Genomic DNA, 17,366 nt, shown 5'->3' on the forward strand with positions numbered 1-17,366 from the left:
GCCCCAGGAGCAGATCCTGAGCCACAGAGCCCCTGCACCCCCCCCGGCCTGATGTTGAGGCACATGTGAATTCAAGCGATTTCCCATCATTCACCCCCCTTAATACATTATTGCTTTTCAGACATCAGATAAGCAGTGTTCTGAGGCTGAGTCATGTCACCAGTCAGGCCTGTATTATACAATATCTGCCAGGGTGAAATGTGGTAAAAATGTAGCTGAAATTGCCCCTGACCCATCAGAGCAGTTCTAAGACCGTTACAGATCAGAATCATGGCTGACATGCGGAATCCTGAAAACACCTCTGTTCATCCATCCATTTTCTAAGGGCTTTATCAAATACAGCTGGAGCTGGAGCTTGTCTCAGCAGGCAGCTGCCCCAAGGCACGCCCTTGACGATACGCCAGTCCATCACAGGGCACACAGACCACGGACAATTTTCTGTTTGCTGAATTACCCTGATATATCCCAAAAAATTCTTAAAAAGGCACATTTATTGAGAAAGAATATAGCAAAATATTCCATTTAAAATACAGTACAAGTAATGGCAATATTCATACCGTTGACGGAACATCACCAGTGACATTCAGTGCAATTTCAGGTGGATAGCTCCATTAACAATCTTATTATTAACATTTACCGTGATAAAAGAGTAACAGAAAATTTTACACAGGCTACCAATTTACTCTATTTCTCTGTTTTCCAGGCTTCATGCTGCTTGAACACTCTGATCCTGATTAAAACACAAACACTCCAAATATCTTGGGCCATATAATTCCTTTGTTGTTTATTAGGAACAATGTCTAGTATTTTCATTTTGTATATGTATATGCATGAATATACACTCACTGGACAAAACATTATAGTCTTCCAGTCTAAGGACCAGACCCTCCCAGCAGGGGGCAGTGTGTGTGTGTTGGGTCAAGTTGGAGGAGACATAGACAGGCTCCCTATCATCTTCCAGGCCAGAATGAGTCCCAGTTGAACCAATGGACCTGTCCAGTTCAGTCCCCACACACCACCTCCCTCCTCACGACCCCAGCTGAGGGCTGTCCTGCTGCAGGTATGGGATGGGATTGGGCTGCAGAAACCTCAGATCCTTGTGGAATAAGTATCACACTCTGTTCAAGATGGACACACCGCTCTCAGAAGCACAGTAACCGTTTGGGTGGGTGCTGGGAGGATTTCTAATTGTTTTTTTATTTCCGTACGTGAACATACATTAGATTTTATTTCAAAGTGATCAATGACACCCATCAGATGGAGTGCTTGTTAAAGGTGACCTGATCTGCTGATCCAGGAGAATATTAGTCCTGCAGATGTGCTCCACATTTACAGAATGTAGCTGAATTTCTTCAGCAAAAGCTGCTGCTCAGGTGAGGAGCAAGACGGGAACTTGAGCAGATTCTCGGGTCACAGAGACAACGCCGCAGCAGAGCTTTTAATGATGTTCAAGAGGGGCAGGGCAAGACCTCCTTCTCTGGGACAGACCTTTCTAGCTCTGACACACAGCTACATGCTCGCAAGCACGAAGGCTATACAGAAACACACAGAGAAAGCCTATTGTGGCTATCGGGGCAAGCACCCCTCTCTTTCTCTCTTTTTTCTTTTTTGTCTTTCTGTGTGGGATCTGTTCGTCCCTGCCTGTACACTGTTTACGATCCCCATGTTCCTGATTGTTGTAGCTTCTGGACTCCTGGTCAAGAACCACTCAAACCCAGACTGTGGTGGTCTTCTCAGGGGGCTTTTCCTGTCAATTCCAAAGAGAAGAAGTGTGGAGTTAATTTAAAAGGGGCTCAATGACCGGGAAACCCACTTTCTCCTGTGTGTGTATTGAGCCAGTGAGCCAAGCCTCTGAGAGTCTGGCCTGTGCATGTTAACACAGCTCTGGGCTCTGGGACATGTAACTCAAACACCTTGTGTCTATTGACCGTGGCAAACTGGCATGAAGTTTGTTGCAGTTTTCCTATTTTACCAGGATTGTACCACACATTTACTTTGTCCTGGCAGTATGGTCTCTCACTCTGGGCACACCTGTTAAACTGTGGAAACTATTATAATGGCTTGTCTAGTCCAGTTTGGGAAATCTACATCTAAAGACCCCCGCCCCCCCCATCTCAAACCTGACAATCTTGTAATATCTGAATCTGAACGTCCTCAGTCCCCAACCTAACCCAAAACCGAAGTGATGACAGAGAGACAGAACCGAAAGCTGGGCTGTTGTGACCCGGCGCTGGTCTGAGCTCAATACCTTCTGCTGCTGAATGTAGACCACTGCGTCATGGACAGTCACAAAAATGTGCTGGGGGTTCATGTAGCTCATCAGCCCGCTGGCGGTCAGGATTTTCAGCACGCTCTCTGTGGCAGGGGACAGGGGACAGGGGACAAGGCATGTCAGCTAGCGCGCTACGTACAGCCCACCCTACCGCAGCACAATGGCCCCCAGCTGTGTGGCATCTGTTGTTAAAAGGGTAAAGTATATTTATTTTTTGCAAAGGAACAAGTAAAGGTTTATTCCATGCTGAAAAGAGAGGAAAGAAAACACAACTTTTCGGCTATGGTGCCTTCTTCAGGTGTGAAACTGAAACGTGTTTTCTTTCCTCTCTTTTCAGCATGGAATAAACCTTTTATTTGTTCCTTTGCACTTTGGAATCATTGATTTTTTTGGACTATATAACCTTATGGGTAGTGCAATGGTTAGCATTGCAGATTTGCAGTGCTGGGAAATCTGGGTTCAATTCTGGACCTGGGGTCCTGTCTGTGTGGAGTTTATATGTTCTCCACATGTCCATGTGGGTTTCCTTCCACAGCCTAAAGACATGCTGGTAGGTTAATTGGCTTCTGGGAAAATGAGCCCTGGTGAGAGTGTGTGTGTCTGCCCTGTGATGGACTGGTGTCCCATCCAGGGTGTACACTGCCTTATGCCCATGGCTTGCTAGGATAGGCTCTGGCTCCCCTGTGACCCTGAATTGGAAGGAGTTAGAGGCTTGGATGGATGTGCATATATAACTTTCCAATTATTAACCAGCTTGGCAGATAAATGAAACAGGTGGGTGTGTAAGAGATGTGAGTTCCGCAGAGCCTGGCAGCCGAGGTAGCTCTGACTGGCCGGGTAGCACATTGTTAGATGACATCACTGCAAGTCGCAGGAGTTACTTCTGCACTCGGACCCCAGCCAACCTATCCCAGCGCCACCCCAGTGGCCCTCAGCTGATTGTGCAAAAGAAGCCTTTTTATATTAAATACATTACTCTTAAAATATTCATTAAAGAATTATTCTTCTGAAGTTACCATTGCAAGTTGCCAGGTATATCCGAACTCCTGCCTTCTGGCATTCAATGCACATCTGGGAAAAGAGAACGATATTAGTGCAGTTATTCCCAAGATAGAGTCTAAACAAGATTATTGAAACTGGGGTGCTTAAACAAGATCATTTCCTTTAATGGACTCCTCTATTTTTTTGTTGGTTTAAAGCTTAAATCCTGATGACTTCACTCTGGGAGCTGCACACATTACATTTTCTGGATTTTGTGTAATATAAATAGGGAACAATATAAAATAATTCAGTACCGTTAAATAGGCTGGTAATTTGTCGAGGATATTTAATTTATTTGTGCTGGGTTTGGATAGCTCTCCTCCTTACCTGAATGAAGAGGCGGGCCCCAGCCACATCCACAAATACGACACTGCTGCAATCAATTAGTACTGCCTGGACATCACCCTCAGTGACTTCTGGAGGAGGAAGGCAAAATGTTAATGTTCTTGGGTTTGCAGAGATACTGTTCTGATCCACACAAACATAAGTCATGCTCCTATTGAATTGAAGGGGGGGGGGCTCATCCTCACGGGACTGGACACCCTGCAGACACACTGACCCCCCCAGGACCAGGACTGGACACCCTGCAGACACACTGACCCCCCCAGGACCAGGACTGGACACCCTGCAGACACACTGTCTGTAATCCCCCTCTTCTACCCCCTTGTGCCACTGGGAGTCCCCCTACAGAAGCCGTTGTGTAAGACTTTCTCCACAGGGGCTGTAAGAAGGTAGTCAGTCTCGCCTGCTGCCAAGTGAATGGGTGACATGATCTCACCTGAGCTGAAGAGCTCGTTCTCAGACGAAAAGGATGTGTTTGCTACTCCTCTTTCCTGAAAAACAACAAAAACAAGGAAAATGGGAACGCATATTGAGGAGAGTATTGTATGCTAAGAACACAATAAATATCTTAAGAAGAATAAACCAGTTTGTTCTCTAGGAGGTATTTCTGGCCACGGACTCCATGCTTTAGAGAATCAAGTGACACTTTTGCTAAAGCCCTCTGTATTCTGTATGTGTCCTCACCACGGTGGCGATAGCATTCTTCTCACGCTTTTCCAGGGCTTTCCTGGCTTTCTCCCGCCGCCTGATCCGCTCCGGAGTGAGGCCCAGCAGGTGGCTCATTGCGTCCCGGAAGAAACTGCGGTTCCCATAGTAGATAGGTCCATTGTAGGACAGGATCTTCACTCCTGGCACCTCATAGCACTGAGGAGGGAGAGACAGCAGAAAGCTTTAACATTACGAGGAAATAAAAGGTGTTGCAATGAATATTCACAAGTAGCCCTTACTGAGCAGGACACCCTGCAGACACACTGACCCCCCAGGACCAGGACTGGACACCCTGCAGACACACTGACCCCCCAGGACCAGGACTGGACACCCTGCAGACACACTGACACCCCCAGGACCAGGACTGGACACCCTGCAGACACACTGACCCCTCAGGACCAGGACTGGACACCCTGCAGACACACTGACCCCCCCAGGACCAGGACTGGACACCCCGCAGACACACTGACCCCCCAGGACCAGGACTGGACACCCTGCAGACACACTGACCCCCCAGGACCAGGACTGGAATATACCATGGTGTAATCACAGTCATAGTTTGAGTGGTGAGGATGAGGGTGAGATGGGTGGGTTTGTAGAAGTGTTCCTTGCTCTTACCTTGCTGTGCTGCTCGATGGGCCGGTAAATCTCGGTGTTGGAAGCTCTTCCCAGGACAAAACAATCAGTCCTGGAGAAAAAAACAGTTCTCGTGTCATCATCAGTCTTGCTGATTTTGTAAAGCTCCAGATAAACAAGCTAGGGGCCCGTGTGTCTGCGTGGTGCTTCAGTAAGGCAGTTAATTAGAACAGAAGATCGTTACAACAATATTTTATCAATTGAAACATGATAATTCTGGCATTTTTTAATTGTCATACTTCTTTTGTAATAAAGTACATTCTATTTGTAAATATTATTAATGATGATGGGTGGCATGATTAATGACCGAAAGAAGGAGATCGCGGATACAAGCGGTGGAAATGAGGTTTCTCCGCTGGGCCACTGGGCTATCTCTCCGTGACAGGGTGAGGAGCCTCGGAGCAGAGCCGCTGCTCCTCCAGATCGAGGGGAGCCATTGGAGGTGGTTTGGGCATCTCGTTAGGATGCCCCCCGGTCGGCTTCCGCTGGAGCTGTTCCGGGCACGTCCCACTGGGCACAGACCCCGTGGCAGACCCAGGACACGCTGGGGGGATTACATCTCTCGGCTGCCTTGGAATCTGTTGCTGGGGACAGGCAAGTCTGGGCTGCAGCCGCGACCCTCACCAAGGAAAAGTGGAGTGAAAATGGATGGATGGATGGGTGGCATGATGGGAAGGGGTTAGCATTACTGCCCCACAGCGTGGGGTCCTGGGTTCAGCTCCTAGGGTGCTGTCTGTGTGGAGTTTGCATGTTCTCCCTGTGTTTGTGTGGGTTTCCTCACACAGCCAAAGACATGCTGGTAGCTTATTTGCCTTCTGGGAAAGATGTTGCTGGTGTGTTTGGGTGTGTTTGTGTCTCTATATCTGGCCTGCAACGCTCTGTACTGGTGTACTGTACCTTGGCTCCCCCGATACCTTTTTATTAGGTATTAGATAAAGGTGTTCCAAAATGGATGGAAAATGATGATGATCACAGATATTATTAGTAACATAATATAATACTCTGTTCACCGGTTATTTTGAAACAAGGGTTACTATGGTGTACCTCTGTGTCCGACAGATGACCGTCATCATGGAGAAGACCACGCCGATAGCTAGTCCTAGGTCCACATTGAGAACAACCACAGACAGCCAGGTGACCAGCCACACCGCCTGCACAAGCACACAGGAGTGAGAAACTGCCCCCTGCCTTCGGGGAACCTTTTACTTAACCGGGGAAGTCAAACAAGAACAAATTCTCATGTACGGTCTCCTCCCAAAGACAACCTGCTCACACCATTTCCCATCTGGGACTCTCTGATCCAGAGTCCAGAGCCCTGGGCACTACCCACTACAGACACCACAGACACTACCCGACAGTTCAGGTCTGCCCTTGAAAGACAAGATGAAACACTCACAAAGTCAATCTTGCTCACTCTCCAGAGCTCTGGGAGGTCCTGGAACTGAAAGAACATCTGGCGGAGGCTGGTGACGTTAATACAGGCCAGCACTGCCTGGGGAGAGACGAGGAGATCGATCTCAGCTTCATTGAGAAAGGTTATGGGTCTGTCCGTTTACACATGGTAAAAACTCCTCCAGAGATCTGCTCAACAGAAAAGAGCTTGGAAAATCAGCAAGAAAGCATGGCTACACAGACTGTCTTACCTTTGGTAAGAAGAAGAAGAGTGGTCCAATTAACAGCAGTACAATCAGAACCACCAGGCTGGTAAACAGGCCAGACAGCTACAGAGAAATAAGGAGAAGAGAAGGTGATGTAACTCAATTCTGTTGCCAACACTGTTTGAGTGTTAAAGGTTCTGTAAAAACTGGACTGCTAGGGCCTTTACAGCTGCTAAAGAGTAAGAGTAGAAATTAATTTGTCTCATTTACTGGGAAACTGCATTAAAGCCCAAATCAAATCATGTGTAGAGAGACTAGAGAGAGTCTTTATTATCCCCTAGGGGCAATTCAGTTTACAGCAGCAGGCAATATAAGGAAAATATCCATGACAAGAGAATCATCTGTTGAGCAGGATTATGGCCGCAAGTATAAATAAGATCTTAAATCTGTATATGCATTCTGAGGGGAGTAATTGGAATTCATTAAAGAAAGGGTAGGAGGGGTCCTCTATTATTGCTTTATAATGAAAGACTCATAACTGAAAGACATTTGATAAGGCAACAAAATCAGCACCAGTGACCTTCTGACAATACCCTCCAGTTTGGTTGTACTGCTCAGCTTCACCTTCCCACACCAGCAGATCAGTGTAAAAGATCAAGCTGATTCAATACAAGACTGATCAAACATGATCAGCAATGACCTATCGACCTTACAATGCTTAAGTGTAGGAAAGTGCAGGCAGTGAAGTGGGCGTTGCCAGTCGGGGAGAGGCAGAGAGGAGGTCAGTGAGGCAGGAGAGGCCTACCTGTGTGTAACCCCCTGCGCTCTCCAGGATGTTGGTGGTGGCCAGAGTGGCCGAGCTCGGAAAGCAGGTAAAGAGGGAGGACACCGTGTTGGAGATGCCATGAGCCAGGAGCTCCTGCAGCACAGAGAAACGCAGGGTTATGGACAGAGACTAGGATGATGGACTTCCTAGGATTCTCCTGTAGTCTCCCAGAATAACACAGTTACCCTCAGGACTCGCAGGAGCCCATCACTACCCTTCCCCACAGACCTTACTCTGAGCACTCCACCCTCCTCCACAAAAGCTTCCCAGTCCAGATCTAGCCAAGGAGACCCCCAGTATTGGCATGATGTGGACAGTGAGCTGGACAATATTTCCTGCAGTAGCTCTGAGGTGCTGGCTTCAGCACCAGCCATCTGCAGGAGTGTCTGTGTCAAGCCCTGCACATTTAAATAAGCCTATTTATTATTAATATCTCATACGGTGGACCTTCATCCATTCATTTCTTTTCTAACTGTTTCCTCAACTTCAGGGGAGTGGGGTAGTCGGAGCCTATCCCAGCAAGCAACGGGAGCAAGACAGGAAACACCTTCTGCAGGTGTATCACCGGTGTATTGAAGGGCACATGATGACACAGACTCACAGCAGGGCCAGTTTTCCCAGAAGTAAATTAACCCACCAGCAGTCTCGGAATGTTTCTTTATTAGCCCTATACAATTTCTTGCATTAGGAATTCGTCTTTTCACATTTTCCAAGGAGACACAGACAGGGAGAGAAGCTTGGGGTCAGAGCGCAGGGTCTGCCATTGTACGGCACCCCTGGAGCAGTTGGGGTAAGGGCCTTGCTCAGGGGCCTAACGGAGTAGGATTCCTCTGCCGGCCGCAGGATTTGAACCGGCAACCTTCCAGTCACAGACGCAGATCCTTAGCCACAGAGCCACCGCTCCGCCCAAAGGTTACCTGGTTGGGATGGATGGAGTATCCGTGTTTGTCTGCATAGATCATGGCCAGAGACATGGACACGGCGTAGCCCACGAAGGTGATGGCCACCGTGTCTCCGGCCACAACAGGCAACGTCTCCAGCGCGGGCACCCGCGGGCGAGGGAACCTGGGGGCGAGCAGAACAGGGGCAGTCAGACAGAACTGGAGGAGGAATAAAGAACAGCGGTGTAAATGTACATCTGTATCCATCCGTTTTCTAACCACTAACCGCTGAGAGGCAGCACTGCTAACCACTGTGCCACCCAGATTCACATCTCAGTGCTACAAAACATTACTTAGGTTTAGGTATCTAACCACATCTTTCATATAATAAAGCCATTGACAATGAAAAATTAACATTCATCACAGTCTCTCAGTGATGAAAATAATGACATTTCTAAACTGTTGTGAAAAATATGCTGGGCGATGCACACGTGTGTTGGAGGAAGAGGATTCTGTTACCCTGCAGGGATGTGCCCCACGATCTGAACCCCGTATCTCGAGTCCAGGGACGAGGCGTAGGTGACCCCCGTCGCGATGATAACCTGCCAGATCCAATACCAATAATTAGAGTTCTGAGACCCACAATCCACAGGGCAGCAGACTGAAAGCAGGAGATCCACTGAGAAGCATTCAGCCACCTTGCTCTCATTCCTGCTTCTGTCTTAGATCCCAAGTGGATTATCTATCCTATCCCATTGCTAACCAGGGCATGTGCACTCACTCCAAAATACGGCAACCTCCCCCACTCCCATCTAAAGAATTGATTCTTTCAGTTGCAGAAAATGCCTAATAGGCCAGAGGAGAAGGAAATACTGTATATCTCTATCATAAACCTCAGTCCTGTCCAGTTCTGTCCCCACACACCACCACCCTCCTCACAATCCCAGCTGAAGGCCGTCCTGCTGCAGGAATGGGATGATATTGGGCTGCAGATACGTCAGATCCCTTAGGAATCCCTCAGGCCACACAATGTCCCAGCTGTTCCTGCAGCTCACACAGGCCTAACAGGGTAAGGGTTTTCTTTACATTTTGGCTAGCGTGTGCACTATTCCCCAAACCCACAGCCTCTCAGCACTGAATAGCAGTGGATCTCTAGTTATCAGATATTTCCTGGAATGTTTTTTTCTTCTGCGGTGGATCCACCTCTCCTCAAGAGAAGAGGGGAGGAAGATGTCTCGCTGTTTAAAAGTGTTTTGAGAAATGAAAGCTCACGCTGGGCTGGGAAGTCCAGGAGACAGTATATAAGGCAGTTAGTGTCCTCTTTGTTTGCAAGAAAGCAAATCAGATTTCCACTGCGTAGAGGTTTGATCTATTTCACCACCAGACTTTATCAAGTAAGCAAACACCAAGTGCTAGGTGTCTGTTCCTTCATTTTGAGCACATTTCGATAGATAGATGTACAAAGTTAAAATTGTACTGAACGTCCCCTGTCTGCCATAAGATCTGCAAAAAAGCCTGCTTGTTGCAAAACCAGAACCGGATTGAACTGCTCCGCAGTGGGAGTCTCAGTCCCTTCCCTCACTGGTTGGGGTGCGCCCCGGCTCACCGTGAGGATCTCCACGGGGATGGGCGTCCGCAGCCGTTGGCGGAAGTGGGTGTTGACCTCCTTCACGGGAACCAGGACGAACAGGCAGACCAGCGAGATGAGCAGCTCGGCCAGGTTGGTGGAGGGCAGGCCTTCGAACACCGCCGCCAGCGTCTGCAAGCAAACACTGCACTGAGTCGCGGCCCAGCATCCACACAGCCCTCAGCCTCATTTTCCAAGACCCAGCAAGACGTGGTCATTTTAATGCAGATTTATTTGAACAATTTTGGTGTTCCTCTTTGCCACAGGTAGTGTTGTTTCTCAGCCATGACAAAGATTTGGAAGCTTACTTGCAGTGGTGTGACTCATTTTACTGCCCATCAGTGCAGATTGGTGATGATCTGCACACCTCTGGGAAGAAAATGGACTTCACCTGTATTCTCTACAGAGGATGTCAAACACCCACGTGGAAAGATTCGTTCTAAACAATCTCTCTTTCCTCACAACAAACGTATCGTAGGAGTGGAATCGTTTCTCTGTTTTTCCGACTGGCAAAACAGATGCCCAGACGTCCCCCCCTCCGCAGAGTGCCAAACCTCCTTACCTTGAAGAGCGAGAAAGGTCCCGTGTGGCGGGGCAGCCGCAGTCCCAGCATGCTCTGCAGCTGCGAGACGGTGACGTGGAAGGCGGCGCCGCTGGTGAAGGCCTTGACAATGGGCTCCGACAGGTAGGTGGACAGGAACCCCAGCTGCAGCCCAAACATGCAGATCTGCGGGGTACAGGATCCTTTCAGGGGGAATCACATCTGCCCTGTTTGAACCTGCTTTAAACAAGCCCTCCTGAAGTATTACTATACTCTCACAGTACTTTTCTTCACGGAACTAGAACAATACAACCATCAGCCAAAGCAAAGGCTTACAAGGACTGTGCACATTTAAGACAGAAAATAAAATCATTTGATAACCAATCCCTGGGTGGCACGTGGTGCAGTGGTTAGCATTGCTGCCTTGCAGTGTGGGAGCCCTGGGTTCAATTACTGTCTGTGTGGAGTTTGCATGTTCTCCCTGGGTTCATATGGGTTTCCTCTGGGTGCTCTAGTTTCCTCTCACCGTCCAAAGACATGCTGATTGTCTTCTGGAAAAATTGGCCCTGGTGTGAGTGCGTGTGCCGACTGGTGTCCCATCCAGGGTCTACCCTATCCTGTGCCCATTGCTTGCTGGGATAGGCTCCAGCTCCCCTGCCACCTTCTACTGGATAAACCTGCTAGAAACTGGATGGATGGATATCCAATCCTAGCTTAAGAACTCAGTCATAGTCGCCACAGTCATAGTACGTATGAGAACTGCAAGCTGTTACACACCACTGTTACAGTTACTGTCAAATAAGGCTGGAATTCTTTCGAAACCCTTGTCCGTTTCCTTCACGTGACTCACCATCATGATGCCCGAAAGGAAGGCCACAGCCGACGCCACCCCGATCCTCTGCGCCTCGATGTCTTCCGCCTCGGGGCTGGAGGAGTTAAAGTCCAGGGGCCTGGGCACCAGCTGCTCCACCACGGAGCCCGTCATGAGGCTCACCACGGCAAAGGTACCTGCAGGCCGGGGGAGACGGATCAGCGGCGCGTTTCTGACTCGCGCACACCGGCCATCTTGGGCACGAGAGGGCGAAGGAGAGGAAGCACGGGGCAGCTGTCGGGCAGTCAGCAACCAGAGACTGGGGGCACGATTCCAGGTTTAGCCCTCATCCGCAGGAGGCACCACAGGAAGACTCACGCTGGGACTCCACAGCAGAATATGGGGTACTGAATTGGGAATGCCTTACTAACCAAACCAGCTCTTTTTGACCACATTTGAATGTTCTTCAGTGTATACCCACCCACTCGGGAATTGCCAACTTTGCTTTGTTATGTTCTGGGGCACGGGCTACTGTCCTGCGTGGGCTGACCGGGAAAGAGCGGACAGACTCCTCCGAACTGACCGCCCTCTGTGGGGTGCAGGGAGCTCCGCGGCTCCTGATGGGCGAGTGAGCACAGATTGGAGGAGCCGCGCGGCTCTCCGTGATGTCACTGCCAGCCTGCGGGCGCTCGGGGATTCCCGGCTGTTGCTGCTTCGCCGAAAGCCGAGAGAGAGAGAGAGCCCTGTGCTTGGAGGAATGGTCACAGTCGGCTGGTGGCACAGCCTGGGCTCGAACCCGCAACTCCTGGATCACGGAGCCCCACCAGGGCTCAAAGACAGACTGCAAACCCCCCCCACCCTCTGATAGAAGACCAAGCTCTGACACTGACCTGTGGAAACGTGCCGCCCTGTGCCGAAGAGCATGTAGAGGACGACGGGGAAGAAGGAAGTGTAGAGGCCGTAGATTGGAGCCACAGAAGTCAGCAGAGCGAAGGCCATCCCTGCGGGAGACAAGCCGGGGGTTGAGTCAGCCGTGACAAGGATTTGGAAGCTGACTTGCAGTGGTGTGACTCATTTTACTGCCCATCAGTGCTGACTGGCGATGATCTACAGTACACATCTCCTGCAAACACTCGCCCAGAACAGGTGCCCACTGTGCGGTGAAACAAAGAGGGAAAAAGCAAAACCCCTTCCTAAAACAAAGGGCCGCTTCAACGCTAATTGATTAACTGGTCTAAATATGGCACACACCGAACACCCCCCCCCCCCCCCTCGAAGACAATAGAACAGCCCGTTCTCTCTTCGAGAAGACCGGGTTCTGTCCAGCTCCCCACAAACTATTCTTTTTGGTGCTGAACGCCAGTTCTCACCTCAAACTTGTACCTAGGTGTTCGTGGACAGTATATCACGATTAATACAGTACATGCACGTGCTACGTACGGTAATTAGCAAGTCTGACATAGCATTTACGTCGCCACTTTACCACGGCAGAGTAAAGTTTAACAGAAAGATTATTTTAAAACACCAGAATTTGTTTACAAAACGTTTTAGCGCAGAAAACGCAAGTTTCTCTGTCGCTGCGTCTCGGGTGAAATAGTGGGGTTCGGGGTTTTGTCTGTTTGTCAGATCGGGGGGTGACCACACAGTATCTCAGCTCCAGACGAGTTTCAGGACTGGCAGACGTTTCCCTGAAAATACGCATCTTCAATCTTTACATTAGACTTCACAAGAAAGTGTCAGAGGGACGCGGTTTCTCTCACACTGACCTATAAATGTGACTATTAGAAATGATCAAACTTGTGTCTTCAATTAGAAGCGCATTATTGAAGGCGCCGCCAAAAGCAGGTAAAGATAAACTCACGAATTGACTAAAAAGGTAAAAAATGTCCCTTGATCATTTACTGTACCCTGCCAAACAAGTTCTACTATAATAACATTACTGTGAGCTGCTGATGCATGAATACCGAATAAAGGAACAGGTCATAGATTTATTTCATGCTGGAGAAGGTGCGTCACACCTGAAGACACACTTGAAGAAGGCTTCGCAGCCGAAACGTTGTGTTCTCTCTCTTCTCTTTTCAGCCTGGAATAAACCTATCACTTGTTCCTTCGCAGACTACGCGTGCTGACGCAGCTACCCGCTGAAATGCTGAATAAAGTGCTGAAATGTGCTTGTTTAAATAAAAACGCCTTTATTTCAGCAACCAAGACCGCTTGTGAAATGTCTGTATTGTTAACCGATACCGATAAAGATACCAACACAAAAACCAGACTGTTTCGCAAGTTCTGTTGAAACTCCCGTTTTCATTCGAAGCAATGTCCCTGTGGCGCGCATGGAAAACGAGCCATCCAATAATCAAACACGAATACAACACGCACCTTGCGGGATGTGCAATATGCCAACGGTCAGACCCGCCACGGCGTCTCCCAGGATCCATTTCTTCAGCCGGTACCTTGGTAACCAGCTGACAATCGGCACGCGGGCTCTCAGCAGGCGGAGGCACGCGGCTCGGGAGCACCTGCAGCCCCGCGCGATCCTCTCGGACAGCCGCGGCGAGGCGCTGGGCGGCCCGTCGCTGCCGAAGGACTGTCGGAACTGGTCCTCCGTGTAAATACTCCGGTAGACGGCCACCGAGGCGCTCATAGTGACTTTGACACGGGCAGAAGACGCGGCGCGGTCCGTCCCCGGCGGCAGGCTTTGGATGTTGCGAATTGCGACCCGAGAAAAAACGATCCTCGTCCCCCTGCCCCCTTATATAGCAGCCGGTCACTTGGCATCGGCAACAGGTCTGTTTCCTGTCGCACGTTGTGGGCCAATTAAACTGTTCGGCAGGGGCTGGAAACTTTTTTTTTAGCCGACTTGAATCGATCCGAAGAGCCCTTTTCCTCCAAACTCTCTCTTCCTCTGGTTCAGGTCCCTGGAGGAGTATTTTGTCCAAGCTTGGATGCTGACAGACGAACCTGTTTTCAGGCTGAGTTTATTCAGCGCGTCTTCAGGGCCCTACTGCTCAAAGCTTTTTTTTTTCGGAAAAGATAAACACACCCCTTATTCTCTCCCCCCCCCTCCCTTCCCAAACAAACACGCACAGCCTCCCCCCGCACGCACACAGAAACACACCGCTCTTTTCGCCATTGAAAACCTCACCTTTTTAACCCGTTGGGAAAGACGTTCCCAGCTACAGCCCGGATAAAGATGGCTTTGTTTTCGGCCCCCGACTCTGGTGTATCTTTTACAGCTCCTCCTCGCCCACCAGCCTGCGCAGGAACCGCTTGTTTCCGACTGGGATTGGGTTCTTCTATCGGGTCCTTATCGAGCGTCTTAACTGGAGCGACAGAGGGTGACGGCCGGAGATCTGTCGCGGGCCGGCCGTGAAACCCGATCGCGCGTGTAGTGGACAGAGCCCAGGCGCTCTTTGATGTCCGGACTTCCTCTCCCCTCCCGTGAGATGCTGCCCTGAGCGCTTCTCTTTCCCTGGAGGTCCCGACAGCAGACAAAGGCTTGACCTCAAAAGAGCGCGCATTTTCCGGGCTTTGGGTAACATGACTTCTGGGGGACTGTGTGATGTATAAGATATGTAAGATAACCATTGAAAGGGGCCCGGAGTTCAATTCCTGGGGTGCTGTCTGTGTGGAGTTCGTACGTTCTCCTCTGGTTCACATGGGTTTCCTCTCGGTGCTTCAGTTTCCTCTCACAGTCCGAAGACATGTTGGTGGTTTAATTGGCTTCTTGGGAAATCTGGCCCAGGTGTGAGTGTGTTTGTGTCTGTGTGCCCTGTGATGGACTGGTGTCCCTTCCAGGGTGTATCCTACCTTGTGTCCATTGCTTGCTTAGCTCCCCTAAGGCTCTGAATTAGATGAAGCAGTTAGAAAGTGCATAGACGGCTAACGATCCATAATGACCCTCACCGGTAACCCACACCCAACACTGTCAGGAGCTCTGCGGTGTCAGGTCCTGAGCATCACTACAGATACTCATGGACCTGTTCTGTCTTTTGGAACAATAGTCTCAGACAACGTGAACACTGTTACGGAGCAGTATGCAGCCTCTATGGCCGTGTCACAATGGCTGTGGATGACCAGCATGATACCGAAACGCTATCTGTACACAAAGGGAGGTGGGTGTGCGGAACAAGCTAACCAGCCATGTAGTTGAAGCCAATACCCTGGCTTCTTTCAAGAAGCACCTGGATGGTGAGATCTCGGGATCAATTAACTACTAACTTCTAAACGAGCCAGATGGGCCAAGTGACCTGCTCTTATTTGTACCCTTTTATAAGACATGAAACATTAGACTCTGTAGGCCAGTTTCAGGACTGTCTCCGGTACATTCACTGCTGCATTGATGCTGCTGGCCACCAGCTGAACAACTGGGGAGCTGGGTGGATGGTTCTGTGAGATGGTTCCCTAGGGTGCTGGGAGCAAAGATCGGTGCTGGGCTGGATTGTGCCCTGGACAACGCTCAGTTCCAGGGTCAGGCAGTTTGATATTGTTATGTCTTAAGTAGAATGCAATCTGGCACATTATATCAAAGGGCTCTAGTAAAAGAAAATGAATGCACAATGCATTTTTTTTTTTTTAGGGAGATGCCATAGAAATTGTTAGCGAGCCCCTCCCGGCTTCAGGCAGGCTGGACCCCGTGCGGACGTGCGCACAAACACACAGGCGCGTGCTCGTTGGCAGGCACGGCCGCTGGGGCACAGGCACCCCCTGCACCTGGCTCCTTTCATGCCACGCCTCGGCAGGGAGGCCCAGAGTGTGGAATGGCACGTACCTCGACCGCCCTTCCGCGAGCCCATCAAGGAAAGAGCCGGGCTGGCAGGGCCCCAGGATGCGCCCAGCCCTGCGGGGCCTAATCTCTAACACCTTAGACACAGGCACAACGTGACCTGTCAGACGCCACAAAGCGGGCAGGTTTCTGTCTTGCAGTAGCTCGGCTTTGCGCCTTGTGCAGGGTCTGACACAGACTGACGCTCATCTCCTCATAGCCAGCAGCCATTTCACCCTGCAACTCCCAGCTGGCAGCCCACTGAAGCTCAGCAGGTGGGAGCCTGGTCAGTACCTGGATGGGAGACTCTTGGGGAAAACTAAGGTTGCTGCTGGAAGAGGTGTCAGTGGGGACAGTAGGGGGTGCTCACCCTGAGGTCCATGTGGGCTCTAATGCCCCTGTATAGTGATGGGGACACTATACTGTAAACAGGTGCTGTCTTTTGGATGAGATATAAAACCTAGGGTGTTTCTTGAAAAGAGTAGGGGTGTAACCCAAGCGTCCGGGCACATTTCCCCCTGGCCTTTACCAATCATGGCCTAATAATCCCCATCTATGAACTGGCTTCATCACTCTGTTCTCCTCCCCACTGATAGCTTGTGAGCGTTCTGGCGCACTATGGCTGCTGTCGCATCATCCAGGTGGGGCTGCACATTGGTGGCAGTGGAGGGGAGTCCGTATTACTTGTAAAGTGCTTTGAGTGGAGTGTCTAGAAGACAATTATTAATTATTATTATCATGTGGAAGTCTGAGATTTTGGGCTGTACCATTGATGTGGACATCCTTTGGCAAAATCAGACTATTCTACTATTCTAAGGGGCGTATTAGTGTGTTTAAACTACAACAGACTTTTCCTTGCAGTGTCTTACATCCAACAAATGTTACAGCTTTGCAAACTGGGCTGTGATTACAAGCAAGACATCACGGGGTATCAATTCCATGTGCCATTCACAGATGCCTCCTGAGATCCAGAATCACTCAGACAACAGCAATAGCTTCTTGCACCCTAAATTCATTGTTTTATGGATGTGCCCATAAATCCTAGAGGAAGCCTGAATGGACATGAGTCAGGTCTGCTGTTGCCATTATTGATGAACCAGAGGCACATCACTATGCCTTCTTGAATGTAATATTTATAAAGATAATTCATGAATGGTGCTGCAGTAGTTCGCACTGCTGCCTTGCAGCACGGGAGCCCTGGGGTGCTATCTGTGTGGAGTTTGCATGTTCTGCCCATGTTCATGTGGGTTTCCCCAGGGTCCTCCTGTTTCCTCCCATAGTTCAGAGACATACTGGCAGGTTAATTGTTTCTGGGAAA

General features: G+C 49.7%; 1 protein-coding gene across 2 annotated transcripts; it reads right to left on the reverse strand.

Moving 5' to 3' along the window:
- Positions 1-473: 473 nt before the first annotated feature.
- Positions 474-15,150, reverse strand: slc26a10 (solute carrier family 26 member 10). 2 transcript variants are annotated; one of them, XM_069187362.1, is made up of 18 exons: positions 14,429-15,150; positions 12,174-12,284; positions 11,323-11,480; positions 10,494-10,658; positions 9,911-10,063; positions 8,824-8,906; positions 8,341-8,488; positions 7,403-7,516; positions 6,643-6,720; positions 6,396-6,491; positions 6,044-6,150; positions 4,982-5,051; positions 4,340-4,519; positions 4,092-4,146; positions 3,641-3,729; positions 3,289-3,343; positions 2,249-2,355; positions 474-1,747 (listed from the first exon to the last, which is right to left on the reverse strand). In XM_069187362.1, the coding sequence occupies exons 2-18, from the start codon at positions 12,280-12,282 to the stop codon at positions 1,709-1,711; spliced, it is 1,806 nt and encodes a 601-aa protein (XP_069043463.1). In that variant the 5' UTR covers positions 12,283-12,284; positions 14,429-15,150; the 3' UTR covers positions 474-1,708. The 2 variants fall into 2 exon arrangements, with proteins under 2 accessions (XP_069043463.1, XP_069043458.1); XM_069187357.1 differs by lacking the exon at positions 14,429-15,150 and adding an exon at positions 13,663-14,264.
- Between the last annotated feature and the right edge of the window lie 2,216 nt (positions 15,151-17,366).

Source organism: Lepisosteus oculatus, chromosome 1, assembly GCF_040954835.1.
Source record: "Lepisosteus oculatus isolate fLepOcu1 chromosome 1, fLepOcu1.hap2, whole genome shotgun sequence".
In the NCBI taxonomy this organism is placed as follows: domain Eukaryota; kingdom Metazoa; phylum Chordata; class Actinopteri; order Semionotiformes; family Lepisosteidae; genus Lepisosteus; species Lepisosteus oculatus.